Source organism: Haliaeetus albicilla, chromosome 23, assembly GCF_947461875.1.
Source record: "Haliaeetus albicilla chromosome 23, bHalAlb1.1, whole genome shotgun sequence".
NCBI classification, from domain to species: domain Eukaryota; kingdom Metazoa; phylum Chordata; class Aves; order Accipitriformes; family Accipitridae; genus Haliaeetus; species Haliaeetus albicilla.
Genome location: NC_091505.1, coordinates 321,833 through 345,210, shown reverse-complemented (window position 1 = coordinate 345,210; position 23,378 = coordinate 321,833). Strand labels below are relative to the sequence as shown.

The 23,378-nt window shown below is 56.3% G+C and overlaps 2 protein-coding genes across 5 annotated transcripts; both read left to right on the top strand.

The window, feature by feature from the left end:
- The first annotated feature begins 3,103 nt into the window (after positions 1 to 3,103).
- On the top strand, positions 3,104 to 11,387 carry FAAH2 (fatty acid amide hydrolase 2). The gene is made up of 11 exons (XM_069810747.1): positions 3,104 to 3,329; positions 3,516 to 3,598; positions 3,902 to 4,035; positions 4,369 to 4,578; positions 5,012 to 5,131; positions 5,603 to 5,738; positions 6,568 to 6,685; positions 7,422 to 7,541; positions 8,509 to 8,620; positions 9,291 to 9,485; positions 10,241 to 11,387. The coding sequence occupies exons 1-11, from the start codon at positions 3,132 to 3,134 to the stop codon at positions 10,414 to 10,416; spliced, it is 1,602 nt and encodes a 533-aa protein (XP_069666848.1). The 5' UTR covers positions 3,104 to 3,131; the 3' UTR covers positions 10,417 to 11,387.
- Positions 11,388 to 11,513: 126 nt separating this feature from the next.
- On the top strand, positions 11,514 to 20,711 carry LOC104324628 (interferon lambda receptor 1-like). 4 transcript variants are annotated; one of them, XM_069810746.1, is made up of 8 exons: positions 11,514 to 12,474; positions 14,161 to 14,332; positions 14,807 to 14,927; positions 15,730 to 15,905; positions 16,961 to 17,139; positions 17,618 to 17,771; positions 18,085 to 18,209; positions 19,241 to 20,711. In XM_069810746.1, the coding sequence occupies exons 2-8, from the start codon at positions 14,278 to 14,280 to the stop codon at positions 20,030 to 20,032; spliced, it is 1,602 nt and encodes a 533-aa protein (XP_069666847.1). In that variant the 5' UTR covers positions 11,514 to 12,474; positions 14,161 to 14,277; the 3' UTR covers positions 20,033 to 20,711. The 4 variants fall into 4 exon arrangements, with proteins under 4 accessions (XP_069666847.1, XP_069666846.1, XP_009927202.2 ...); XM_069810745.1 differs by lacking the exon at positions 11,514 to 12,474 and adding an exon at positions 12,484 to 13,891 and having other exon boundaries at positions 14,161 to 14,927; XM_009928900.2 differs by lacking the exon at positions 11,514 to 12,474 and having other exon boundaries at positions 12,484 to 14,332.
- The last annotated feature ends 2,667 nt before the right edge of the window (positions 20,712 to 23,378 follow it).

Below are 23,378 nucleotides of genomic sequence, written 5' to 3'. Positions count from 1 at the left end.
CCCCAGCACTATTCTACACAAAATCCAGTTTTCTTCTGAAGCTTTATTTTAAGGGTAAGTTTTAAATGACTCATTTTGCAAAGGAAAGAATTGTGCTGTCAGGCTCTTTTTCTCCTTTTAATTTCCTGAAAGGTGTTTCTTCTGCATTTGGGAAAAGATCCAGAACAGCTTTGGTGAGCTCACTGAAGGCAACCAGAACACAGTATCGTCGGTCAGCATACGCCTCTTTGCTTCCCACCAGCCTCGAGCTCTGCTGCTGAGCCTGTTCCATAGTTTCCTGACCAGTTAGTGGTTACAACACACATACATACAGCAAGCAGAACCACTCCAACTTTCCATACATCCCTGCTAATCTCTTGTGGTTTTTTAAGCCTTTGGTAATAATTAAATGACTGGGGATAATGACAGGCATAAATTCCAGGAGCGCAAGACCCTGAATCATGTTTTTCTTCTAACCAGCTGGTGTGCCTTAGGATAAAGCAGTGAGACGGGTTTGGATGTGTGAGCTTCATTGCGTATTTCCAAATTCCTTGCTCTTGGCTGCTTGTTTTTTAATCAGATGGGAATTAACTGGCTTCTTAGTGTGGGCATGGGGTGTTGTTTGCTTATTTGGCTGGTTCTGGTAATTGAAAAGCAGTCTTAAGCATTTTGAGCTTAGGCTTCCAGATCTTAGTGCTTTATTTCTAGAGCACCTTCTATCCCATTTTTTCCATTTTTCATGGAAATGAAGCTCCACTGAGCTACCATGAACTATGGTAGCTGTTCTTTTGGCTCGACTCCCAGAAAGCTCACCAGCTTGACCTAATGAGAAACAGCACAAGCTGCTATCTGGGGCAGTGCTGGTATACAGCGTGATTAGCAGGGATGTGGGGAGCTCATGTCAAGTACGTGGCAGCTGATCTGGTATGAATTTCAAACCTCTGTTCTTGAAAGTTGGAAGACAAAGATTAAGGGAGACACTTTCCACAGCAAACAAGACGCCAAAGCTGGGCTGCTTAGGGAAGATCTCTGCTAAAGCTCCTGAGCAGCAAAGGAAACAGAGACCCAGGACAGAAGTGGTTTTGCTCATGCCCCTCTCTGCCAACATTTGGGCAGGACCTGAGGGGGAAAAAATGGCAAATCCACCAGAGATTGAGGAAAAAAATGACAAAAGCAGTGCTGGGATTACATTTAGGAGGGACATTCTCTCCCTGCCTCCTCTCAGAGGACACATTTTACCGTTCTAGCTCTGGAAGAAACCTGCAGGACATCTGATTTACCCAGGCCACTCCTAAGCTTTGGGGAAGCCTTGTCATCCCTAGTTCCAGATCTGGCAAACTGAAGATGCGATGGCCAACGCTGCCAGAAGATTTCACAAGCCAGGTTTTAAGAAGTCCCGACTTACAATTTCTTATAAGCAGGTGACTTTGCAGCTCTGTCCAGCCGCAATTGCACGGAGATACAGGTGCAAGGAAAGGTTAGGGCATGCACACAGAAATTTCCACCCTGCACCTGCTGTAATCTGAGTGTGCCCAAGTGCTTAGATGTTGTGGGGGGAAAGGCAAAGGCTACATAAGGATCCAGATAAGGCCACAGGTGTTCCAGCAATGTCAGGGAAATGGAAAAAGCAGCTTTGAAGCCACCTTTGTGCTGTCAGCCATACACAGGCTGGCCTGCCTGAGGAAGCACCAAGTGCAGCAGTCAGGGCAGACCTGCCAAGGAAAAAGGAGGAACTGGGTGGTTAAAATCAGCAGAGGACAAATGGTTCCCTTGCCTTTGACGGAGTATAGGCCTCCCTCACCTTTTACAGCTGGAGGGGTCTTTCTGAGCTCCTCGCAGGTACCTGGTGACTAAACCCACTAGTGGATGGAGATGCTTTCTGTGCTTTCCTAGGGCAAAGGAAACTAACTCCAAGCAGGGAAAGCAGCTTTCCCTTTCCTTCTCTGCTCTCCTCCATTTGCATTAGGCAGGGAAAAAAGGTCTCTGATAAGAGTTTGTAAAAAAAGAACTATTATCAAGATGACTTTCTTTTTACGTTCAAGTGCAGGTTTTTACAGGACAGAGGTCAACCCAATACCCTCCCAGGGTGTGTATGCTGCAGGTTATTTTAATAAATGCAGACTTGTTGACTTTGCAGTCATAAAAGATTTTCACAAGAAATGTATCCCCTCATCTCCCTTGCTTTTCACTGATAATTTAATGGCCAACTATGTGGAAGGAAAGAGATCTAGTAAGGCCTGCTTAGATTCTGCTTAAATACTTGCTTTAAAAGACATGATTTTTTTTTCCCCAGCATTACTGATTCTTTTAACTTTCACCTTGAGGGTTGAGGATTATTCAGTGCTCTTCCAGTTCCTGTAATCGAGCGACGGAAAAATCCCAGTGCTTGTTTGAATGTAAGTATGTTAACAGTTGTCTTTTATGAGGGGAAAAGCTTGAGAATGAAGCTCAGTATTCAAAAGGCAAAGGAACAGTATAATTAGATGACAACTTTACGCTGATCAGTGTTAAGGTCCTGTGGGTTGGTAACACCCTACAGACAGAGTGCTCGCGTTCAGAGCTAGGCCTCGAGGACAGGCTTTTGGACGCGGACAGGCAAGCTCTGGAGAAAACAGAAGCATCTCCTCCTCACCCCCAGCAGGGGACACTCCCGCAAGCAACCCAGAGGCGTTGTGGCTGTGCTCAGGGATGTTGCAGTTCAGCCCCAGCCCCTCAGGCTCCTCCTGCACCTTGCCCAAGGCAGCTTCTCGGTGAAGGCTTTTCCACAGAGACGGATCACGCTGCCCCAGACCCACGTTAGCAGCACTCCCTGCCCTCACCAGCCCGTTCGTAATCTCTAGCCAACCAGCAGCTGAGCCGCTGCGTTTACCCCGGACCTGCTGCCTTCGCCCCCAGGGCGGTACGAGGCGACTCTCCACGGGCCACACCACCGCAGCCGCCGTTCGCAGCCCCGGCGGGCGGCAACTCGGCCTTGCTACCGCGTAGCGAGGCCGAAGGTAGGCCTCGGCCGCCGCCGGGGAACAGGCCGGCGGAGCGCGGGAAGGCGGTTGCTACGGCAACGCGGGCGGCGCGGCGCTCTGGCGTCACTTCCGCGGCAGCGGCGCTCCGCCCCCCCGGAGGCGGTGTGTCTTGGGGCGGGACAGCGGGCGGCCATGGCGCTGTCGCGCGCGGAGCGCTGCCTGGCGCTGCTGCTGCGGCTGCTGTCGCGCGCCTGCCTGGCGCTGTTGGGGCTCGTGGCCCCCGCGCCGCCGCGCGCCCGCCCCGCGCCGTCCCGCGCCGTCCCGCCGCCCCGCCGCCCGCTCCTGCTGCTGCCCGCCCGGCAGCTGGCGGCGCGACTCCGTGCGCGGCAGGTGACCGGGACCGGGGACGGGGACGGGACCGGGGACGGGGACGGGGGGGCACACGGGCAGGGGCCGCTGCGCCCGCGGAAGGTCTCCGCGGTGGCGGAGGGCGTGCCGGCGTGGGGGTACCGGCGGTGCCCGGCGTCGCTCCCCTGCCCCGTCTCACCGCGGTTTGCGCTTTATTCGGTGTTTCAGGTGACGTGCATCGAGGTGGTTGAGGCCTACGTGGAGAGGACCAAGGAGGTCAATCCCCTCATCAACGCCGTCGTTAAGGACCGGTAAGCCGGGGAGGAGAGGGGGCTGTTGGCTCGCTGCCGCTGCGGCCTTCCTGTCGGGCCAGCGGGCTGCAGCACGGCAGGGCCGGGTGCTCCCGCCGGCGCTGCTGGCCCTGGTTTGGCTGGGTGCAGAAGCGAGCAGTTCCTGCGAGGGCCGTGAAGAAGAGCTGGGGAAGTCTCATCTTCCATCAGCAGCTCCCACCACACGCTTAGCATCTGCCCACCCTGCAGAGATGCCTGCTCCTTGCCAGTCACTCGGGGCTGGAGAGCAGCGCCAGAGCATCCCCGCTGGTTGCTTCTTTGCAGGTTTGAGGAGGCCCTGCAGGAAGCCCGGCAGGTAGATAAGCTGCTTTCGGAGGGCCCTGGCGATGACTACCTGGAGGAGAAGTTCCCCTTGTTAGGGGTTCCCATCACTGTCAAGGAGGCCTTTTCTCTGCACGGTGGGTTTGCCCTTGCTTCTCTCTAGCTTCACTGGTTGTGACTCACTCCTTCTCGGCCACATGCTCCCCAGGGTGGTGGGTGGCTGTGGCAGGGCACTTGGAGGGAAGCAGCTTCCCTTTCCCTGGTCTGCACCCCTACTCTGCCTGGGATCGTGTGTCTGCGTTCACTTTTACCACCCAGACGCTGCAGGAGTTGTGGAGCAGCCCTCGCTGGGGACCTGCTTCTCACAGACATGGTCCCTGTGACCAGCCTTGCAGCCTGCTGCCCCCAGGATGATCTCGGGGGGAGCTGGCCCTGACACCTCCCTCCATCTGTCAACCCTGGCACTGCAGGGATGCCCAACACATCTGGCTTGGTCAACCGCCGCAATGTGATTGCTACCTCGGATGCCACGGTGGTGTCCCGGCTGAAGCAGGCCGGTGCCATCCCGCTGGGCGTGACCAACTGCAGCGAGCTGTGCATGTGGTATGAGTCCAGCAACAGGGTCTATGGCCGGACCAACAATCCCTATGACCTGCAGAGGATCGTGGGTGGCAGCTCAGGTGAGCCCTGGCAGCTCAGCACAGTCCTGCACGAGCAGCAGATTAAAACGCAGCAAGGAAAGAGTTCCCAAGGCCTCTGCACGCTGCTTTAACTTGTCGCTGGGCTCCTGCAGAGCTCACAGGCCTCTTTCCTGGGCAGTGCAGTGGGCCATTTGGAGGTCCAACTGCTTGGCACCTGCTGGATGTTACATCCGGTATCATTGTGGCTCACTCAGTCTCACTCTACCTGCAAACAGCAGTGCTGGTGTGGCATTTCAGCAGGGAAGTCCCTTCGGCCCACATTCCCCAGCTGGCCCCCAGACATCGCTAAAGCCCGAGTGGCTCCCACGCCATCTGTGTGCAAAGGGAAGCAGCCACCGTGAGGTGCTCCTGCTTTGCTGGGTGATTTGCACGATAAGCCTGTGGGTTCCTTGCTGTATTTTCTCCCATGCAGGTGGGGAGGGCAGTGTCCTGGCAGCTGCCTGCTCAGTCATAGGCGTGGGCTCTGACATCGGTGGCAGCATCCGCATGCCTGCCTTCTTCAATGGAGTCTTTGGCCATAAACCCACGACAGGTAAAGCGGGCATGGGGGTCTCCTCTCCTCCCCAGCAGAGATGCCAGGAGATGGAATGCGGGCTGTGGGAGGAACCTGTTAGGGACACTCCTCTGCTTGTCTCTGGTGAGATTGCTGAAAGGGGGCAGGCAGCTTCTTGCCATGGGACAAGCCCCCTGCATGAGTACAGCCTGGCTTTGGCAGTGGAAAGCCATTTGGTGGCAGAACGCCAAGCCTGTGGGAGGTGTTTCACCCCTGATATTGTATCCTCAGCGTGGGATGTTTTCCCAAGGTCAGGATCTGGGGTGTTTCCCTGGCAGCTGGTGACCCAGGTGGATGTTTTCCTTCTTTCCCCACCCTGTGCACCTTGCCGTCAGCTTGCAAGCACTGCTGATGTGTGCAGTCCCTGGGCAACATCTTCCACCGGCGTGGCTTGCCCTGGCTGGAGGCGATGCTGGCAGGGTGGTACCCAATGTCTCATTGTGCCCACAGGGGTGGTCCCCAACGATGGCCAGTTCCCAAATGCTCGAGGGGTGCGGACCAGCTTCCTGTGCACGGGGCCCATGTGCCGCTATGCGGAGGACCTGGAGCTTATGCTGAGGGTCATGGCCGGTCCCGGAGTCAGCAGGTGAGCTGCTCCTACTACTTCAAGCTGCTGAATTGGTCTCGGCTACTTTGGCTGGTGCAGCAGGTCAGTCCTGTTTGGTGTGCAAGAGAGGTCTGCTCTACCCAGATTGCTTGTTACTGGTTTCCTTCCTCTGCCCCTGGCTTCAGCAGGACCCTTGCAGCCACGGCTGTCCTTCCCACCCCCCACGTGCTCTGGGGAACAGGCAGCCATGGTCAGCCAGGTCCTCCTCACAGAAAGACTTCGCCAGTGAGCTGCTCCAGCCAGGGCCGCCCAGCGCGGCCCTTCCCTCTTGGGGCTGGCCTTTCTTTTGGGTTTTACGTGTTCTTTTTCCTGTTGTTGAATAATGAGTTTTCCATCCCACACCATGGCCCCATTTGGTCTCTTCATAGGTCCCTGCAACCAGGCAGCCTTTTATGTGCACCTACCAGTAAGGAGCGGAGCGGGGATGGGGTGGACCGGGCAGGTCCTGCTTCTTGCCACAGCCTGCATGCGGTTGCTTCTTCTGTTACCACTTTGGTTTCTTCATGGCTCTTGTGGTGCAATCCCAATCTTGGCCGTGGCCAGGGTCTGTAATTACAAGGTGCATCTTGAGAGATGAGGATTTTCCTAACAGCAACAAACATGCAGAACTAGCTGGGACTGATGGGGCAGGCGAGCAGCTGGATGGATTGTGAGCAGCAGGTGTCTGTGTGTCTTCAGGGACTCTCCTTCCCACCCTGATGGGTAGAGCAGGGTGTCCTGAGGACGCATTAACAAGTGTGCGAGCAGCTCTGACAGCTGGGGAGGAGCCAGGGATGGATTTGCGAGCAAAGCGGTGTTCCTTTCCCAGGCTGAAGCTGAATGAAAAGGTGTCACTGGAGAAAATAAAATTTCACTGCATGGATCATGACGGCGGGTCAATTTTTGTGTCGCCCGTGGACAAGGAGATCTTGCAGGCCCAGAAGAAGGTAGGAAGGAACGGAGGTTGGCTCTCACTGGGGTGAGCCTGGAGATGAAACATGGGGAGACCAGTCCCAGGAGTCACTTGGAGGCGCAGTGAGCTGCTCTGTGCACAGCTCCTTCAGGGACTGGCAGGATGGAGGGCTGCAGGCTGCAGTGCTGCAGAAGCAGCCTCCAGTAGAAAAAAAGCAGAAAGATCTTTTTCTTCTGTGTTAAAGAAGAAACAAGGGGAAAATCTTGCGAGTGGCTGCAGACCCCCTTGCCAGCAGCACCCGTGTGTTGAAGTGCACTGGGGTGTCCAAAGTTTTTGGACCAATTTCCATTGCAATAGCTGTATTTCGCTTTCTTAACATCTCTTTTCTACGTTATGGAGACCTTCTGGGGCCACGTCGCACGGCGAAGGGATGGCTGTGTGTTTGTAGTCTTCCCAGGGCTGCTGCCTGGTATTTAGTCATGCAAAGGAACTCTTTTGTTTTTCAGGAAAATCTTCTGTGCTGCTCTTGGTGCTCTTCTGGAGCATCACTGGGGGTGGCGTGGAGGGCTGTATGGGGAGCTCCAAGGTTGTTATAGGATGGAGGAGGTCCCGCTGCTCAGGGCAGAGGGGAGCAGGCAGGAGCTGCAGGATCCCCTGCGTGGCAGCAAAGAGAAGCTGCTCCTGGGCTCTCTTCTGTCCCTAGTTTCCATGGAGTGACCACAGTGCATCACATCCTTGCAGAAACAAACCCTTCCCTCTCTTCCCGTTAGGTGGTGGAGCACCTCGAAAGCAAGCTGCGTGTCCAGGTTCAGCGTGTGGCGATCCACAAGATGAAGTATTCTTTCCAGATCTGGTCAGCCATGATGTCGTCCAAGGACAGCGATGGGCAGGTGGGTCAGACCGAGCTGGCAAAGGCACAAATTCAGTGGCAGCAGGGAAGAATCGGCTGTTTGGGGCCAGCCATGGAGACCTGTAGGCTTCCCAGACCTGGCCGGGGGCTTTCTCTGCTCTGTTTGTCCCCCCAGTCTTCCTTCCATCTCTTTCCAAAGCTACGCAACCCCTTCTCCCTTGCTTTCCTGTGAGGTGATGATATGGCTCCCAGCAGAGGAGTGACATGGTTTAGAGGGGGAGAGGCCATTTTAGCACGTTGATGTTTTCTGTGTGAGTTGGTAAGTCAGCCAAGCAGGTAGCATCCTGCCTCACTCTTACCTCTGTGCTGTGTTTCACCTGACATGGTAGGTTGGGATTAATACCCATTAGGATGCCAGGACTGAGGTAGTGGATTAGCAGCTTTTCAGCAGTGGGTCTGCATGTGTTATTTTTTCCTTGGAACTGTAGCCACTGTGCCATGCTCTGTGCATGCATGGAAGTATTTTGTATCAAAAATAAACTCTTGGGAGTATTACACCTCATGCATTCTGCCATGCAGGCAGTGGTGAAAAATAAACCAACACCATCTTGCTAAGGAGGGCACACCTGATGCCCTCTGCCTCCTTTTTCTTGATCCCACAGCCATATAACAGCAGTAAATGCCTCCAGGACACATTATTCGGAGCATCATCCCTTGTATCATGTCAGAGAAGCGGTACTAAAAGGTGCTGCTTTGGGGGCATCTCCGTCTGCAGAGCAAGGTCCCCTTCTTGCTGTCTCTGGCAGGGAGAGATGCTCCTGCTGCTGCTCTGGATTAGTGCTAGAGCTGTGTAACGCTCCTGAGGGGCATCTCTTGTCTGAAGATGGCAACAGCTTGCGTCGGGATAATTGGACAGCTGGAGATTTCACTGTTGTTAGTCAGCCTGGTCTTCCCCATCGTGTGCTAGCTGACGGTGCTGATGGAGGGAGCGTGTGTGTGTGTTACAGGAGGCACAGCTATTCACAGACCTGCTCGGGGATCATGGCAAGCCGGTGTGGCCGCTGTGGGAGCTGATGAAGTGGCTCGTGGGGATGTCTTCCCACACTCTCCCAGCTATCGGTAAAGCCGGGAGGAGCCCCGGGGTATGCAGAGGGGGTGGTGGGGCGGGCAAGTTGTTAAATGAAAATAGTGCCCTTCTAGTGCCCCACAAAGGGACTCCAGAATTTGCACTGAGCAGCTTCAGACTGTGGTTTTTTGTAACGACACTCAGTGTCTTCAAGTGAAACACCTGCTTGAGGGGGAGTTGGCTGAATCTTTGATAAATGGGTTTGGATATCCTGGGAGAAGAAGCGAGGACAACAGAGCTGCAGGCAGGGTTTGTTCCTGCTGTGAGCCCTGCCAGAACTGCTGGGGCTTAGAGGGAGCCAGTCAGGGGTCTGCACCGATCTCGTTTCTTAGCAGCAGATACCAGAGAACCCTAATTAGTGCTGTCATGCCACTGTCTAATGAGTGCTGAGGTTGGTCCGCCAGCTCTGCTCAATCCCAGTGGCTGGAAAAACTTGGAGCAGTGGGTGGGCTGAAAGCCTTTTCCTTGGCAAAGCTGGGGAGACACTGCCTGCAGAGCTGTGTCTGGGGCAATCTGCTCCGGGAGCCAGCAGGGAGGGGGACTTGTGGGGGGCCCCACTGGGAGCTGGGGGGTGCTGCCTGTGGCCGGGCAATGCACTTTCTGGCCTGCTTAGCCCATAGTCCTTGCGCTCTCTCTCTTCCTGTTTGTGTCCTTGCCCTGCAGCCCTGGGGCTGACGGAGAAGCTGATGAAACTCAATCCTGGTGGGAATGCCAAGCTGGTGAGCATGGGGAAGAGCCTGCAGGAGGAGATGGAGGCCCTGCTGGGGCCTGACGGGGTGCTCCTCTACCCCTCCCACCCCACCATAGCTCCCAGGCACCACTCTCCCATATGCATGCCCTTCAACTTTGCCTACACAGGTGAGCTGCTCTGACTGCTGTGCTGGGGTGCAGGCAAGAATCGTGGGCATGCCTTCACATGCTGCAGCAGTGCAGGCTGCTAGCCAGGGTATTTTAGCCCGAATATTTCCATCACTGACAGTGGGCTTTGCAGTGCAGAGGGGTGTCTTGCTGCTCCAGAACATGGGGTGAGGATTATGGTCATGCTTTAAAACTGTGGCAACGGTACCCACTGTCTGCAGCAAGGCAGGTTTGATCTTGGCGCGGGGGGGGTTAGTACCCTGCCCCAGAGGGATGCTCTGACACTGTTAGCTGACACTGTTACAGCTGGTGCTGTGGTTTAGCAGGCACCCAAGAGCTGCTGCATCTCTTGGGGTACAGTTTGGGGCTCTCTATGTGGCTTTCCTGCGTCTTGAGCTCCTTGATGCCAGCACGGTGTTGCAATGCTGTCTGGCTTTGGAGTAATGGAGGGATGGTGCCTGGGGCAGGAACGTCCCCAAGCAGATCTCAGCATGCCACAGCAAGTGCCACATAAGTGTGTCCACTCGTGTGTGCAGTTTGCATATGTGATGTGGGCGCTGGGAACATCTAGCCAGTGATGTCCCCTTGTCATCATGTCTCTGCACCACCTGCCTTGACTGCACCGCTCCAGCAAGGACCAGCTCCCAGGACCCTGGTGCTGTCCATGGCAGCACCTCCCTGCCAGGGCTGGGAGAGCCGGGTAGTGATTTATCCTGGTTGCTGTGCTTGCTCTGATGCAACCTTCTCTCTTCCAGCTATCTTCAACGTTCTGGGCTTGCCAGTGACGCAGTGCCCGCTGGGCCTGAGCAGTGAGGGCCTGCCGCTGGGCATCCAGCTGGTGGCAGCTTCCTACAACGACCACCTGACACTGGCAGTAGCCCGGTATCTGGAGAAGGCCTTCGGAGGATGGGTTTCACCTGGGAAAGTTTAGCCTGGGCCGTTGGCACTGCGGGGAAGCAGGGACGGTGGCCGCCCAGTGAGGCAGCAGCAGGCACTGATGCCTGATCCTGTCATGACACTACCTGCTCCCTCCGCACCCCACCTTGCACTCTCCTGGGAGCAGCTGGCACTGCCTCCAGTGCCCAGGGAAGCTGGACTGTTGCTGCTGGCGTGGTCTCCTCCCTGCAGCACCCTCTGCCAGGGGAGAGACCTGCCCTCCCCGTGGCTCCTCGGGAGCCCCGGTGATGCAGGCTGGCAGCAGGCTGCCTGCATCCTGCCTGTAGTGGGCACCTATCTTCTGGGCGTGGAGATGGCTGTCTCTGTAAGGCTTGCTGCTTTGAAGACACTGAGTGAAGGCTGGGGAGAGGAGGTGCTGCCAGCCTGCTCGGGGACAACTGCCCAGCACCACCTTCAGGGCCTCCTGGGTGCATCCATCCTCCTTGGCCTTACTCTGCCCACGGGGCTGGGACTACACCAGTGCACTGCAGGCTTGCTGGCCCCTGCAGCCTCCCTGAGCTGCCATGGGGTTTCCCCCACCCTCTAGCCAAAAAGAGAGAGGGGCTGAGGCTGCTGGAGGCAGCCATATGCTCATCACACTGATGAGCTTTGTGGTGGTGCTTTGTGGGGTGAATGGTGCTGGGCTCTGCCTGGTGTGGAGCTGGCAGGCAAGGGAGAAGGAGCTTTTGCTTTTGTGAGCTTTTGACAGCACTGGAAGAGTTCTTTAAATGCTCTTCTCTGTGTGCTGAGACAGCTAAAGCATCTCCTGCCAGTGTCTTGCCCTTCTGTTCTGGGGGATCATCCAGCCTGACTGGCGTCCCTTACCACCCACCCTCCCGCGCTGCCCAGCCTCTGCCCCCACGGGTGGATGCAGGCAGAAATGGTGGGCAGCTGGCTGTTCCTGGGGTGGGCAACAAGCCTGAGATGTTCTCAGTGAGGGTGCTATTAAAGAGTCTGTCCAGTTTGCGGCCGGCTGTGTGTCCTTGTTCCCGACGGCTGTTGCCCTGCCAGCTGTGGGGCTGCCGCCCCCCTGGATTCCGGCCCTGTCTCCACCTGTGCTGTGGGATGGGCTGGGGCTGCTGAATGCTGTCGGCTGTGGCTGCAGTGAAGGTGTTGATGTCCACTCCAAGGGTGGCACTTGGCCACTGCTGGGCTCTTGCTTTAAAATGCGTGGAATGGTGGTGTCTGCTCAGCTCCTGGCAGAGCTGAAGGGTGCTGGTGAGCTCCGGCGGTGCCGCGGTCGATGGCTCTGTTTGTCTTGTAGTGCTTGCGCAGCGTTAATGCTCTTGGAAAGTGTAAACCCTGCTGCTTTTCCCCCCGATAGGCTGCTGAAGGCTTGGGGCTCGTAGGATGCTGAGCCTTGCATGGGTTCCTTGGGGTCTTTAGGGCAGAGCAGGGCGTGGGGTCCCAGGTCTGCGTGCCCACCCCGTGGTGCTGATGTTGGCAAGGATTAAACCTCCTCCTGGTGTTGGCTTTGTGGGGACATCCTGGCTTATGTCTGTCCTGCCATGTGTCACCCCTGGTGCTGGCCCAATCCCTGGGCTGTTGTCTTCTGTCCCTGAGCCACTAATGGTCCCTGCAAGGCAGGACGTGGGTGCTGGGTGCAGCCAGGGTGCTGGGTGCAGGCTGCATCTTGCCACTTGCTTGCAGAGGGCACTGCTGAGCCAGCTGAGGGCTGCGGGCCCGGGGAACCTCTAGCCAGATGAGGCATCATCAACAAGGAAGGAGGAAAGAAAAAAAATCAACAACAAAAAAAAAACGACCCGGGGAAAAGGGCACAAACCACTGAAGCCAAACCACGTGTTGTGAGGCGTCTCCCACAGCCACCCAGTGCGGTGGCACTGGGGACACGGGCCTGTGCCCCAGCTGGAGGGAGCCTTGGAGCTGGGAAGACCCTGATGCTTCCAGTGAACGCTCTCTGAGCCTAACATGGGATTGCTGAGCTGAAGGCGATTGTGTTTAAACAGCGTGGTGGGCGCAGACTGCAGCCCTGTGTTTCCTCTAGCAGGTTCCTGTTACAGCAGGGGCTGGATGAGCACCTACGTGGCCCAAGGTAGGGGGGACTGCTGGCGCTTTGGGGCAGTGGGGAGATGGGGGTTGCAGGCAAAGGAGGGGATGAGCGGAGGGGAGAGGGTTTCACCTCTGCAGTCTCATCTGGCGGGGTAGCCAGTAAACTATATTTTTACAGAAACTGCAACATGGGGAGGAGTGCTGGGTTTTTCCCTCTGACCAAGGTGGACGGGGACCAGGTGTGCTGGGGCTGGCAGGGACCATCCTGCAGCCCCCCTCGCTGCTGCAAAAGCGCTGGCCCCCTGCGTGGCATGCTGCCTCCTCCTGCAGCAGGAGCAGCCCTCTCCCTGTCCACACAGGCAGTCAGGTCCTGGGGTCTCCCCAGGGAGCCGACTTGCTGCTCCGTACCTCTGTGAGTCCCAGGAACAGGCCTGGGGGCCCCTTCTCCCTCTGGGGAGAAACGTCTGCTGCCTTTGCCGGGGGCCTGCTGCAAAGCCTGGAGGGCTTGTGCTAGCGTCGGGGCAGGGGGAAGCTGTAAACCCACTGCCTGTATTTGGCTTTAGCATTTTGGAGGTCTCACCTCAGGGCTTGCAGCTGCCCATCCCTGCTTGCTGGCTGCTCCTCCTTGTTTCCAGCTCTGAATGCTTGCAAGGAACAGAAAACACGGTGAAAGCATTTTATATGCACCTGCCAAGGTGGTCGTCCTTATAACGTTAATACAGAGTCAGTACAAAATGGGAAGAGCAAGAGGCAACGTGTGGGAGTAAGCCAGCCCTACGGATGTCCAGTCTGGCCAGGGAGATGCTCCCAACCGTCTGCCTCTGGAGGTGGCCCCGGGCTCCCCGCCTTCAGCAGGGGACATGTCCCCAGGACCGGGAGGTTGGCATTGGTGGCCTCAAAGCCCTTTGCATGTCTCTCCCCGGAGAGCAAGGTTCCCTCCATAGCTGGCAACAGCAGGGAAAAAATTCCCCTGTAACCGAGTGGTGGGGCAAGGCCAAGGTAAGGGGCTACTGGCCAGGTTTCGGAGGGAGGGAGGAGGAGGTGGGTCGTAACATGCCGCAGCGCTGCCAGCATCCCCCAGGGACTGCGCAGGGCTGTGGCGCAGGCGCCCAGCAGGACCGGCTGCTGCTGTGGCTCACGCGGACCGAGGTCTCTACTCGGGGCAGAGTACCCCACGGGGGTGCCTCGGGGTGCCCCGTTTCGCCTGGCCCGGTGCTAGCATGCATGGTACCCTCCCGGTCCCATGGAGGCTGTGGGAGGACTGGGGGTGTTGGGGCGGCAGTGGTACCACCGGTTATGCCAGTGTGAGTCATGCCCGGCACAGGGCTGAGTCACCGCCAGAGCGGCGTGAACATCAGGCCAAGAGCTTTCTCAGACCCATGTCCCGGTGACGCCAGCAGCGTGACTTCTCACTGCCTTTAGGGAGGGACCAACCAAACGCCACCGGGGACCATCTAGAGGTGGGTGCAGCACAAGGTCCCTGTGGCATGTGCACGGTGCCATGGCAGCGTGGCAGCTGCCTGCTGTCCCCGCAGGCCCGCTTGCCACCGCAGCCCCAAGGGCACCTGCTGCTTCACCCCATCCCGGGGATGGCAGGGGGTCCCCTGCCACTCTGCAGCAGGCACCTCCATGCCACGGCTGGGCATGCAACCTCTGCGTACAAGGGATGCCTGCGGCAGGTGTCACTGGCCACAGCTTTGGGAAAGAAAAATATTTTCTCTAATCCCAGGTTCCAGCTGCCTGTCGTGTTTACGAGTGGCAAAACAGCTCCAGCACGCCCATCCTCTCGCCACTGCACCCAGCATGGCAGCGTAGAGCTGGGGGCAGATGGACGGGGTGCAGCGGGATGAGCCCTGCCCTGACCCTGCTTCTGTCACTGGCCAGCTGCACCCTGCTCCGGGGTAAGTCCAGCTCCGGAGCTGCTGCCACAGGCTGGGGGGTGGCCCTGGCTGCAGCAGGGGGAGAAGCACAGGGACAACTCTCAGACCTACAGAAGGTACCTGCAGGAAGGAGGGAACCAAGTGGTCTTCAAGGTGTGACGGGAAAGAAAACCCCAGGGTCACCAGCAACCACGTCAGGGTGTCGGTGCCTTTCATGGGACCTCAGATAGGATGTTCCAGGGTGTGCAAGAGGTTCATGGAATATGGATGCTGAGCGCTGCACTGGCAGCCAGCCCTTGCCTGTGCCTGGCAGGGCGTCGGTGTTTGCCTACACAGGACTGAAACTGGGAGTTGTAGGGTGGTGGGGAGACCCCACAACACCTTTGCAAAGCAGGGAGACCCATGCAGCGTGGCCAAGCAGTGACCAACCAAGAAGCGGACCCCTGCAGAGCAGATCGATGCTGCCTGACGTCCCTCTGCTTCCCCCCTCCCCAGGCACGCCATTGCCTCCACGAGACGTGAGGCTGGAGGCACAAAATTTCCACGTCCGCCTGCGGTGGGAGCCAGACCCTGGCTCACCCAGCGGTGCCTCGTACCAGGTGGAGTGGAGGAGACGGTAGGTGGGGTGGCGGGCAGAACGGGTGGAGGTGGCTCGTCCCCCCTGCACCCTGGCAGAGGGCTGTCAGGGACTCCTGGTAGCCAGAGGATTATTATCTGGCAGTAAATATCATAGAGTAAGAGAATAGCAGAGCTGGCAGGGAACTCCAGAGACCAGCTCATCCAACCCCTGCTCAGGCAGGATCAGCTCAGGACTGTGTCCCTCTGGGCTTTGACCACCTTCAGGGATGGAGCCTCCACAACCTGCCTGGGCAACCTGTTCCCTTTGCTGGTCACCCTTCCAGTAGAAAACCGGTTTGGGGTTTTTTTTCCCTTATGCTTAAGTGGAATTTCCTGTATTTCATCCTGTGCCTGCTGCCTCTTGTCCTTTCATAGGGCACCACTGAGAAGAAGTCTCCATCTTCTTTACTCCATCATGCTGATAAGACTCCCCATCCTGACACCTTCTTCTGAGGCTAAGCAGTCCCTGCTTGCTCAGCTTCCCTCACACCACAGATGCCTCAAGCCCTTGGCCATCTTCTTGGCCCTTCAGTGGGCTCTCTCTGGCATGGACATGATTTTTCTTGTAGCAGAGAGCACAGGTCAGGACACAGCACTCCAGGTGCCATCCCACCAGTGCCAATGAGAGGGGACTTGACTTGCTGGCAATGTTCTTCCTAATGCAGCCCAGAATGCTATTGGCCAGTATCTGTGCCCTCCCATGCTTTCCACTCGGACAGGATGGTGATGGCTAGGTAGCTTTCCTTTTTAGCTAGGAAGGTGCCGAAAAGGAGAAATCCCTGCATTTTCTCCATGGGCAGAACCTCTCGCTGGACCAAGGTGGATACCTGCTGGGGGAACAGCACCAGCTCCTCCTGGGCATGTGAGCTGTATTTTGACAAGATCCACGATATCTACTGGGCAAGGGTGAGAGCGGTGGCCGGAGACAAGCTGTCTGAGTGGGCCTATTCCAGCGAGCTGCAGCTGTACAGAGACAGTAAGGACCAGGGAGCTCCTTCAGCTGGGCTCCTGCTCTTCCTGGGGGGCCAATGGGAAGAGGGGTCCTTGGAGAGGTCTGCCGGGATATGGTGGGAAATCACATGAGGATAATGGTGGGAGAAGTGCCAAGACCCCCGACCAGAGGAAAGGAATGGGAGCAGAGCTGCTGGAGAAGGGCTGGGTGAAAAGCAAGGGGACAGAGGAGGAGACACAGATGAGGAACACGGGTGGGAGGCCCCAGGCCACCGAGGTGCTGTGAGAATTCGGGTCTCTGGAGAACGCGGAGAGATGGTGTAGGAAAGAGGATACCCTTCCAGGCTTGCCTTTTAAAAGCATCCCCTGTTTGTCCCTGCCATGGGCCTGGGAGATGCTGGGTGAGGCCATTTTTGTTCCAGCAAGGTAAAGCTGGCATGGGCTGGTGAAGGCAGGAGTAGTCCCTGCAGCACTGCCTTTGCCCTGGCTGCCGTGTTGGCGAGGTGTGGGTATGTGCCTCTTCTCAGACTGGCTGTCCTGTCCAAAAAGCCTAGCTGTCTTTTGGAGGAATGAAAAACTCCAGGACCTTCACATAACCCATATCATGGGGGTTGTTGCTTTGAACTGAATGTGCCAGCAGCTAAAATGGGATGTACTTCAGCTTTTTGGGGTTCCCTTTTTCATTCCCTCTGCATCCAGCTGGCATGGAAATAGATGTGCTTAGCTAAAACAGCAATTGCCACACTCCACGGAGAGTCTCTAGACCATCATCTGATGGCTCAGAGATGAAGTGCTCAGCAGCAGGGAGCCAGAGGTGCTAGCAGGTCTGTCCTGCCCTATGCTGGCATGACTGGAGAAGGCAGAAGCGGCACTGGCTGTCACAAAGACGTGGTGGCTGCCGATTCTAGAGCTGGTTTCACAGCACAAAGTGCCATCAGGCTACACCTAAGAAACTTTCTGTGCGCTGGGAGTGGGATGTCCAACAGAAAAACATCATTTCTAGAGAAATGAGATGCCTGCCTTCTGTTTTGAAGGGCTTAATTTTCCTTTTTTTTTTTTTTTTTTTTCCCCTCCCTACAGCAATTGTGGGCCCCCCCAAGTTGTCTTGGCTGCTCCAGGGTCACATCCTCAACGTAAATATCATCATGCCACTCACTCCCTACCGAAGCACAAATGGCTCTTACAAGCCAGTCGACCAAGTGCTGCTGAAGCTGTGGTACTGGCTGAATCTGTACGAAGGGGATGTGCTTGTCCAGCAAGTACGTGGTGGGGCAGGCAAGGCTCAGAGTGCACGGGACTTGCAAAAGCTTTCCTGGTGCAGCAACGAAGCCTGTGTCCGGTTGCATTGGTGTGGTAGTGCCTGTTCCCATAGAGTTGCCCTAGCCCTGCCCACACCCAGCAGTGCAAGCAGGCATGAGATGCTTTGCACTCCCAGTTCGGGTCTCACAGCTTGGGGGTGGCAGGAGATCCCTTTCCTCTTCTAGACTGCATGAATAAGAAAAACCTGTAACGATTCCTGTTCAGATGAATGCATGCAGTAGGCATTTAACAAGATGCTCTGGGACCTGAACACCTTCTGGGGTGAAGAAACAAGCACTGGAGTTGCTGGGGAGCAGGGAGGGAGGGTCTGCGCTCCACACCGTGGGGTGAGTGGGGTGTTGAGGCTGCACTGGGGAGAGGAGCAGTGCACAGACCCCACCTCCAGCCGCCTTGGCCACACGTCCCCTCTGCTTCCAGGTGCCCTGCAAATGGAGCAGGGAGGAAGCCCCATGTACTTTCAGATACCTGAAGCCCAGCACGCAGTATTGTGTCCGGACGGCAGCCACAGGCATGGTTGGGGAGCAGAGCCAGGAGGCCGAGCAGTGCATGGTGACTCCACCAGGCCCCGCAGGTGGGAGCTCTCTCGCTGGCTCAGCCACTGCGGTTGCATCTCAGGTCCTGCTTGCAGCATGGACACATGTGGAGGTGTGGGTCACTCCCCGCCCCGAGCCATTCTGGTCAGGGTTGGTGGCCCAGTAACACCCTGTGAGGTGCTTTCCTGGGGAGATGCTCTCTCACTATCCACCTTGGGCTTGCCCCGCATATTCCCCGTGAACATCCCGGCCTGCTGCAGGGGCTTTGGGGAAGTGCTGGCGTAGGGTGGGCTTGGGGGGAATGCTGGCTGGGGTCCTTCCACCCCTCAGCCTGTTGTGACTTCCTGGCAGGTTTTCCCTGGGTCCTCCTTGCCGTGCTGAGTGGCATCTTCCTGCTGCTGAGCATGGCCGGGCTCTGCTTCGTCCAGCTGCACGTCTTCCCCAGCCCCTCGGAGACGCTCCTCCCGAAAACACTTGTGAGTGCACAATTCTCCTCCAGCCTCTCCACCCTGTGTGTACCGCACCTGAGCTGGGGTTCTATGCATTTGCAGGGGGCTCAGCACCTCTTTCCCTCCACCTCTTGCACCACTAAACCTGCCTCAGTGCCCAGGTGCCTCCCCTGCTGTCTGACCCATTGTACCCCCAGGCCTTGCTGTGTGGGAGAAGATACTGGTGAGATGCATTAACCAGCCATGGGTCACACTGGGGGAGGGTGTCTCGGGCAGCACGTAGCCTGTGGCCCTCGGTGTTAGAAGCCTCCTGCTTTAGGCAGTTGGCTTTTGCTTGGCTGCATGTCCATCTACAACAGCTGCAAGGGCAGAAAGAGGGGAAGAGAAACAAACAGTGGGGCTGCTGTCCTGGGACAGTCTGGCCTGAGTGAGGTGCAGCCCCTCACTGCTCTGCCCTTGGGATAAATGTGGCCACAAGGCTCAGAGAGGCTCCCAGGGCTACAGCCCTGCTGAGCTGATCCAAAACTTGTTCTGGATCAGCAGGACTGAGCCCTGTGAAACAGTCACCAGGACAGCCTTTCGCCCCGAGTCCCAGTTCCCCCATGCTGGGGGTGGCAGCAGCCTGGGATGAGCAGCCCTTTGAGCATTCTGGGGACAAAACCAACTTGCTAAGCTAAAGAAGTCCCCTCTGCCAGTGTGGAGAGAAGATGGCAGGCTGCTCCACTTGCCCTGGCTGACCACAGGGCCAGCGTCCTTTGCTTTCCTATTCTTCTTGGCTTCTTCATGGGGATTGCTTGGGTCTCTGAGCAGGTGAGAGCTGCTGACAGCTGGGGCATAGCTTGAAAAGCAGCAGCGTGAAAGCTTCTGTGACCATACTCCAGCACCACAGCCCCTGTGCCGTAATGAGCAGAGCCCTGCCTGCATTTCTCCCAGGTGTGAGCATGGAGAGGGGCTGTCCGGGACGATTCCCTGCCCCGGGCTCCACAGTTCATCACCCCCAGGCTGGTGGGGGTTTCAGCAAGCTGAGGCTGACTGCTTTGCTGCTTGTTTCCCGGCAGGCTCTCCTGAACAGGGACCCGAGCGTGACCATCAGGGAGCCCACCCTTGAGCTCAAGGAGGACTCGCTCACCCTGCTCCTGCCAACTGTGCTACCCTCCTGCCAGTTGCCTGCAGGCGAGCAGACAACACCCACAGTCCAGCTGCTCGTCAGAGAAAGCCTTTCCCAGGACATGAATGGCTACTGTGCCAATGGGTTTGGGCCAGACTGCCACGAGGGAAGGGACCCGTCCTGCACCCACAGCCAGCTGGGGCATGCCTTGGGCTCCCAGGTCTCATTGCGGCTGGAGGAGGATGGGGAAGTGTGTGATGGGGATGATGTGCTGGAGCAGCCAGTGCTGGTGGGACTGACCAGAGACAGCTACACAGGTGACAGGGACTACCGGACATCGGAGATGTGGCTCCCCCTGCATCTCCAGCTTCATTCTAAATGCCAGTGCCCAGCCCTGGGAGTGGGCAGTTGGCTACCTCTGCCCACACCAGGCAGGAGCTTCAGCCAGGAGGACTTGCGGGAGAGCCTTGGCATGGCAAGGCACTGGGTACTGCTCAGCTCCGTGAAGCTGCCGGCCAGTGAGGAGGAGGATGGAGGGCAGCTCGTCCATGCTGTCCAGCCCCTGCATGGCCTTGGGACTGAGCCACAGCCAGGTGACAGCACCGTGCAGCAGGTTGACTTGGAGCAGGCAGCACTGGGTGTCCCCAGCCCTTGCCAGCTGCCCCAATTGTCCCCTGACATCCGACAGGCAGCTGCCTTCTCTGGCTATGAGCTGCGTCCCCCAGCTGACAGTGAGCCATAGCATGCAGGCGGGGGCACACCGGGAGCTCCTGGCACCCAGATCACAGCACCAAGCAGAGCTCGAGTTGCTGCCCGGAGCTGCCCCAGCCATGATGGCTGCCTGCTCAGACCTGCCTGTGCCTTGCTGGGGACAGGACTGGGGCAGGCTCCTGTGCGGGCAGGCACAGGCATGCTCCAGGTACAGCTGCCATGGATGGGTGAGATCGGTATCTTCAGAGCTTCCCTCTGGTTTTGGTGCTCTTGAACCAAAGCATAAGGAATACATACCAAAATCGAAGCCCCAAAACTTTTATCTATTTATCCATCTATATGTGTATATATGTGTGCATGTAAAGTATATATACTAATGCAAATGTATGTTTATACTCAAATATATATATAAACCTCTTGAATGAAAGAGGAGTTTGGTTTTTTTTTTTACTTGTCTGGAAATACTGATTGTGCACTGGAGCTGTTTTTTAAATAACACTAATTTATTATGGAAAACTGGCTTCTGTGCTTATTCTTTCTGTGTTACAGAACCATCACTGCCCTGCCTGAGCAGCATCTGGGAGAGGCACTAGGAAAACATGGTGTTTCCCTGGGAGAAAATTGCACCCACAGCTGGGCTGCGTGTTGCTGTTGTGTGGGAAAAGGCTGGTTCTTGAGCAACCACTAGATAGTTTTATTATTCCTTCTACCAGCACTGGGGCAATTTACTTCTGGGGAGCCCTGCCCTGCAGTTGTCTCTCTGGGATGTGTTTGTGAGGCTGTGCCTGCAGCCACGGAGGCAAGGGGAAATCCTCTGGCCCAGTGTCAGGCATCATTGTGCTTTGCAGTGGCTGGGATTGGTGGATTCCAGTGCTGGGGGACAAATCCAGCGCCTGGACTCACAAGATTTAAGCTGGATTTGGGACCAGATGAGAAATTGGTGTCCAGCATCCAGGTATCTGGTGGAGGGGAGAGAGGGGACAGCACTGCCAGCCTTGGGGGGCCTTTTGGGTAAAGCAGGGCTGCACAGGGCCACTTCCCAATCCTGTGAGTCATCCCTGACACCCTGGCCGTGCACCATCCCCGGGGTGGCTGTGCCCTCCCTCTGCCAGGCTGTCAGCCTTCCTCTTCCCCTGCCACCACGGCTGACTCAGACGGAGACCTGCAGCAACACTGGCTGCGGTTTTCTGGCAGCTGAGCGGGGCCGTGGGGCAGCCCCATTTGAGTGCTCCTGAACCAGGGCAGAGGCGTCTTCTCCCCGGGCAGCGATGCTGCTGGGACAGCTTTGTCTCTGCTTCAAAGCAGGCTGCTGTGCTTTGTGCATCTTGTTAGCATAATCTCTCTTAGTGATGATGTATTGGGTTTGCATGGCAAGGTTTTGGTAGCTGGGGGGCTACAGGGATGGCTTCTGTGAGAAGCTGCTAGAAACTTCCTCCATGTCCGACAGAGCCAGCACCAGCTGGCTCCAAGACGGACCCACCACCAGCCAAAGCTGAGCCCATCAGTGGCAGTGGTAGAGCCTCTGGGATAACATATTTAAGAAGGGGGAAAAAAAAAAACCTGCGCAACAAACTTCAGCCAGAGACAGGAGTGAGAATATGGGAGAGAAACAACTCTGCAGACACCAAAGTCAGTGAAGAAGGAGGGGGAGGAGGTCCTCCAGGCACCGGAGCAGAGATTCCCCTGCAGTCCGTGGTGAAGACCACGGTGAGGCAGCCTTTCCCCCTGCAGCCTGTGGAGGTCCACGGTGAAGATAGCTACCTGCAGCCTGGGGAGGACCCCACACCAGAGCAGTGTGTGCTTGAAGGACTGCAGCCCGTGGAAGGGACCCATGCTGGAGCAGTTTGTGAAGAACTGCAGCCTGTGGGAAGGACTCATGTTGGAGAAGTTTGTGGAGAACTGTCCCCCTGGGAGGGACCCCATGCTGGAGCAGGGAAGAGTGAGGAGTCCTGCCCCTGAGGAGGAAGGAGTGGCAGAGACAAGGTGGGATGAACTGACCCTAACCCCCCTTCCCTGTCCCCCTGTGCCACTCGAGGGGAGCAGATAGAGAAAATCTGGAGTGGAGTTGAGCCAGGAAGGAGGTAGGGGTGGGGGAAGGTGTTCTAAGATTTAGTTTTTATTTTCTCATTATCCTACTCCAATTCAATCAGTAATAGTTAAACTAATTTCCCCAAGTCAAGTCTGTTTTGCCCATGATGGTAATTGGTGGGTGATCCCTCGCTGTCCTTATCTCGAGCCATGAGCCTTCTGTTATATTTTCTCTCCCCTGTCCAGCTGAGAAGGGCAGTGATGGAGCGGCTTTGGTGGGCATCCGGCATCCAGCCACGGTCAACCTGCCACAGATGATGTGAGGACATGTGGTGTATTAAATGGATTGTGCTGAATTTTAAAAAAAAATGAGAGAGATGGTCCCAAGAGTTGCTCGAAGGAACACGCGTGTTACCTACATGCTGTTTGCTGCCAACAAAGTTCCTCTCAGGCTCAGTTGAAACAATAGTCTGATTTTCCTTAATTTGTTTCATTTTCTCTTTTTGACAAGATGAAAATTAGGGCCCAGGTATCTGCCGTTGTTTTGGGTCACGTTGTTTTGGGCCTTTTTAATTTTCAGTTGTTTAGAAAGCAAACCAAAAGCCAAGCTGGAATAATTCCCCAATGCTAAAAATCAGGCAGACTTCAGAGGAGTTGAGGTTTTGAGGCAAACACAGGAGCTGAAACATTGCAATCTGTCAATCCTCAAGCAAAATGTTCCACACTGACCTTCCATCATGCCATCCCAATTCTTTTTTTTTTTAACTTGAAGCTTTTTGAGGCATTTGATCCATAGTTGTGACTGCTCTGCCAAAGCTCACGGAGTCAAAACCACGTGTCTCCTTTTCCTCCTCTGCGGCCCCACGGCCACGCCATCCTTCTAGGTGGTGAACAGGAACCTCACAGTGATTGATCTCCTTGACAAGTGCCTGAGATGTGTGTCCTGCTTCTGTTTCAAGACTTCTGGGAGTGGACACTCTCCTCTTTCCCCGCAAATCGTCATTTTCTCCACTAATGTTTTCCGCAAGGACTCATCGCACTTTTCCATGTTGTGGTTTCTTGTCCTGTTCCCCAGGGAACAGCTTATTCCCTTTATCCCCATGGCTCTCCTTTGGTCTCTCTTCTAGCCTAACCTCTTGATCCTGTTGGTCTTGTCTCATAAACTGTGTTCATTATGCCCTGTATGGGAGTGCTGAGCTCTTTCAGAGCTAGACCACTGTGTTTCCTTGGGCCACACATGTGCCCATGCAACAGTCTCGGCAACATGGGCATTTGCACCTGGCCAGTATCACAGCTGCAGCCTGGGATGAGCCCTAAAAACCACTTTACGTCTGCGCCAGAGAGCACAC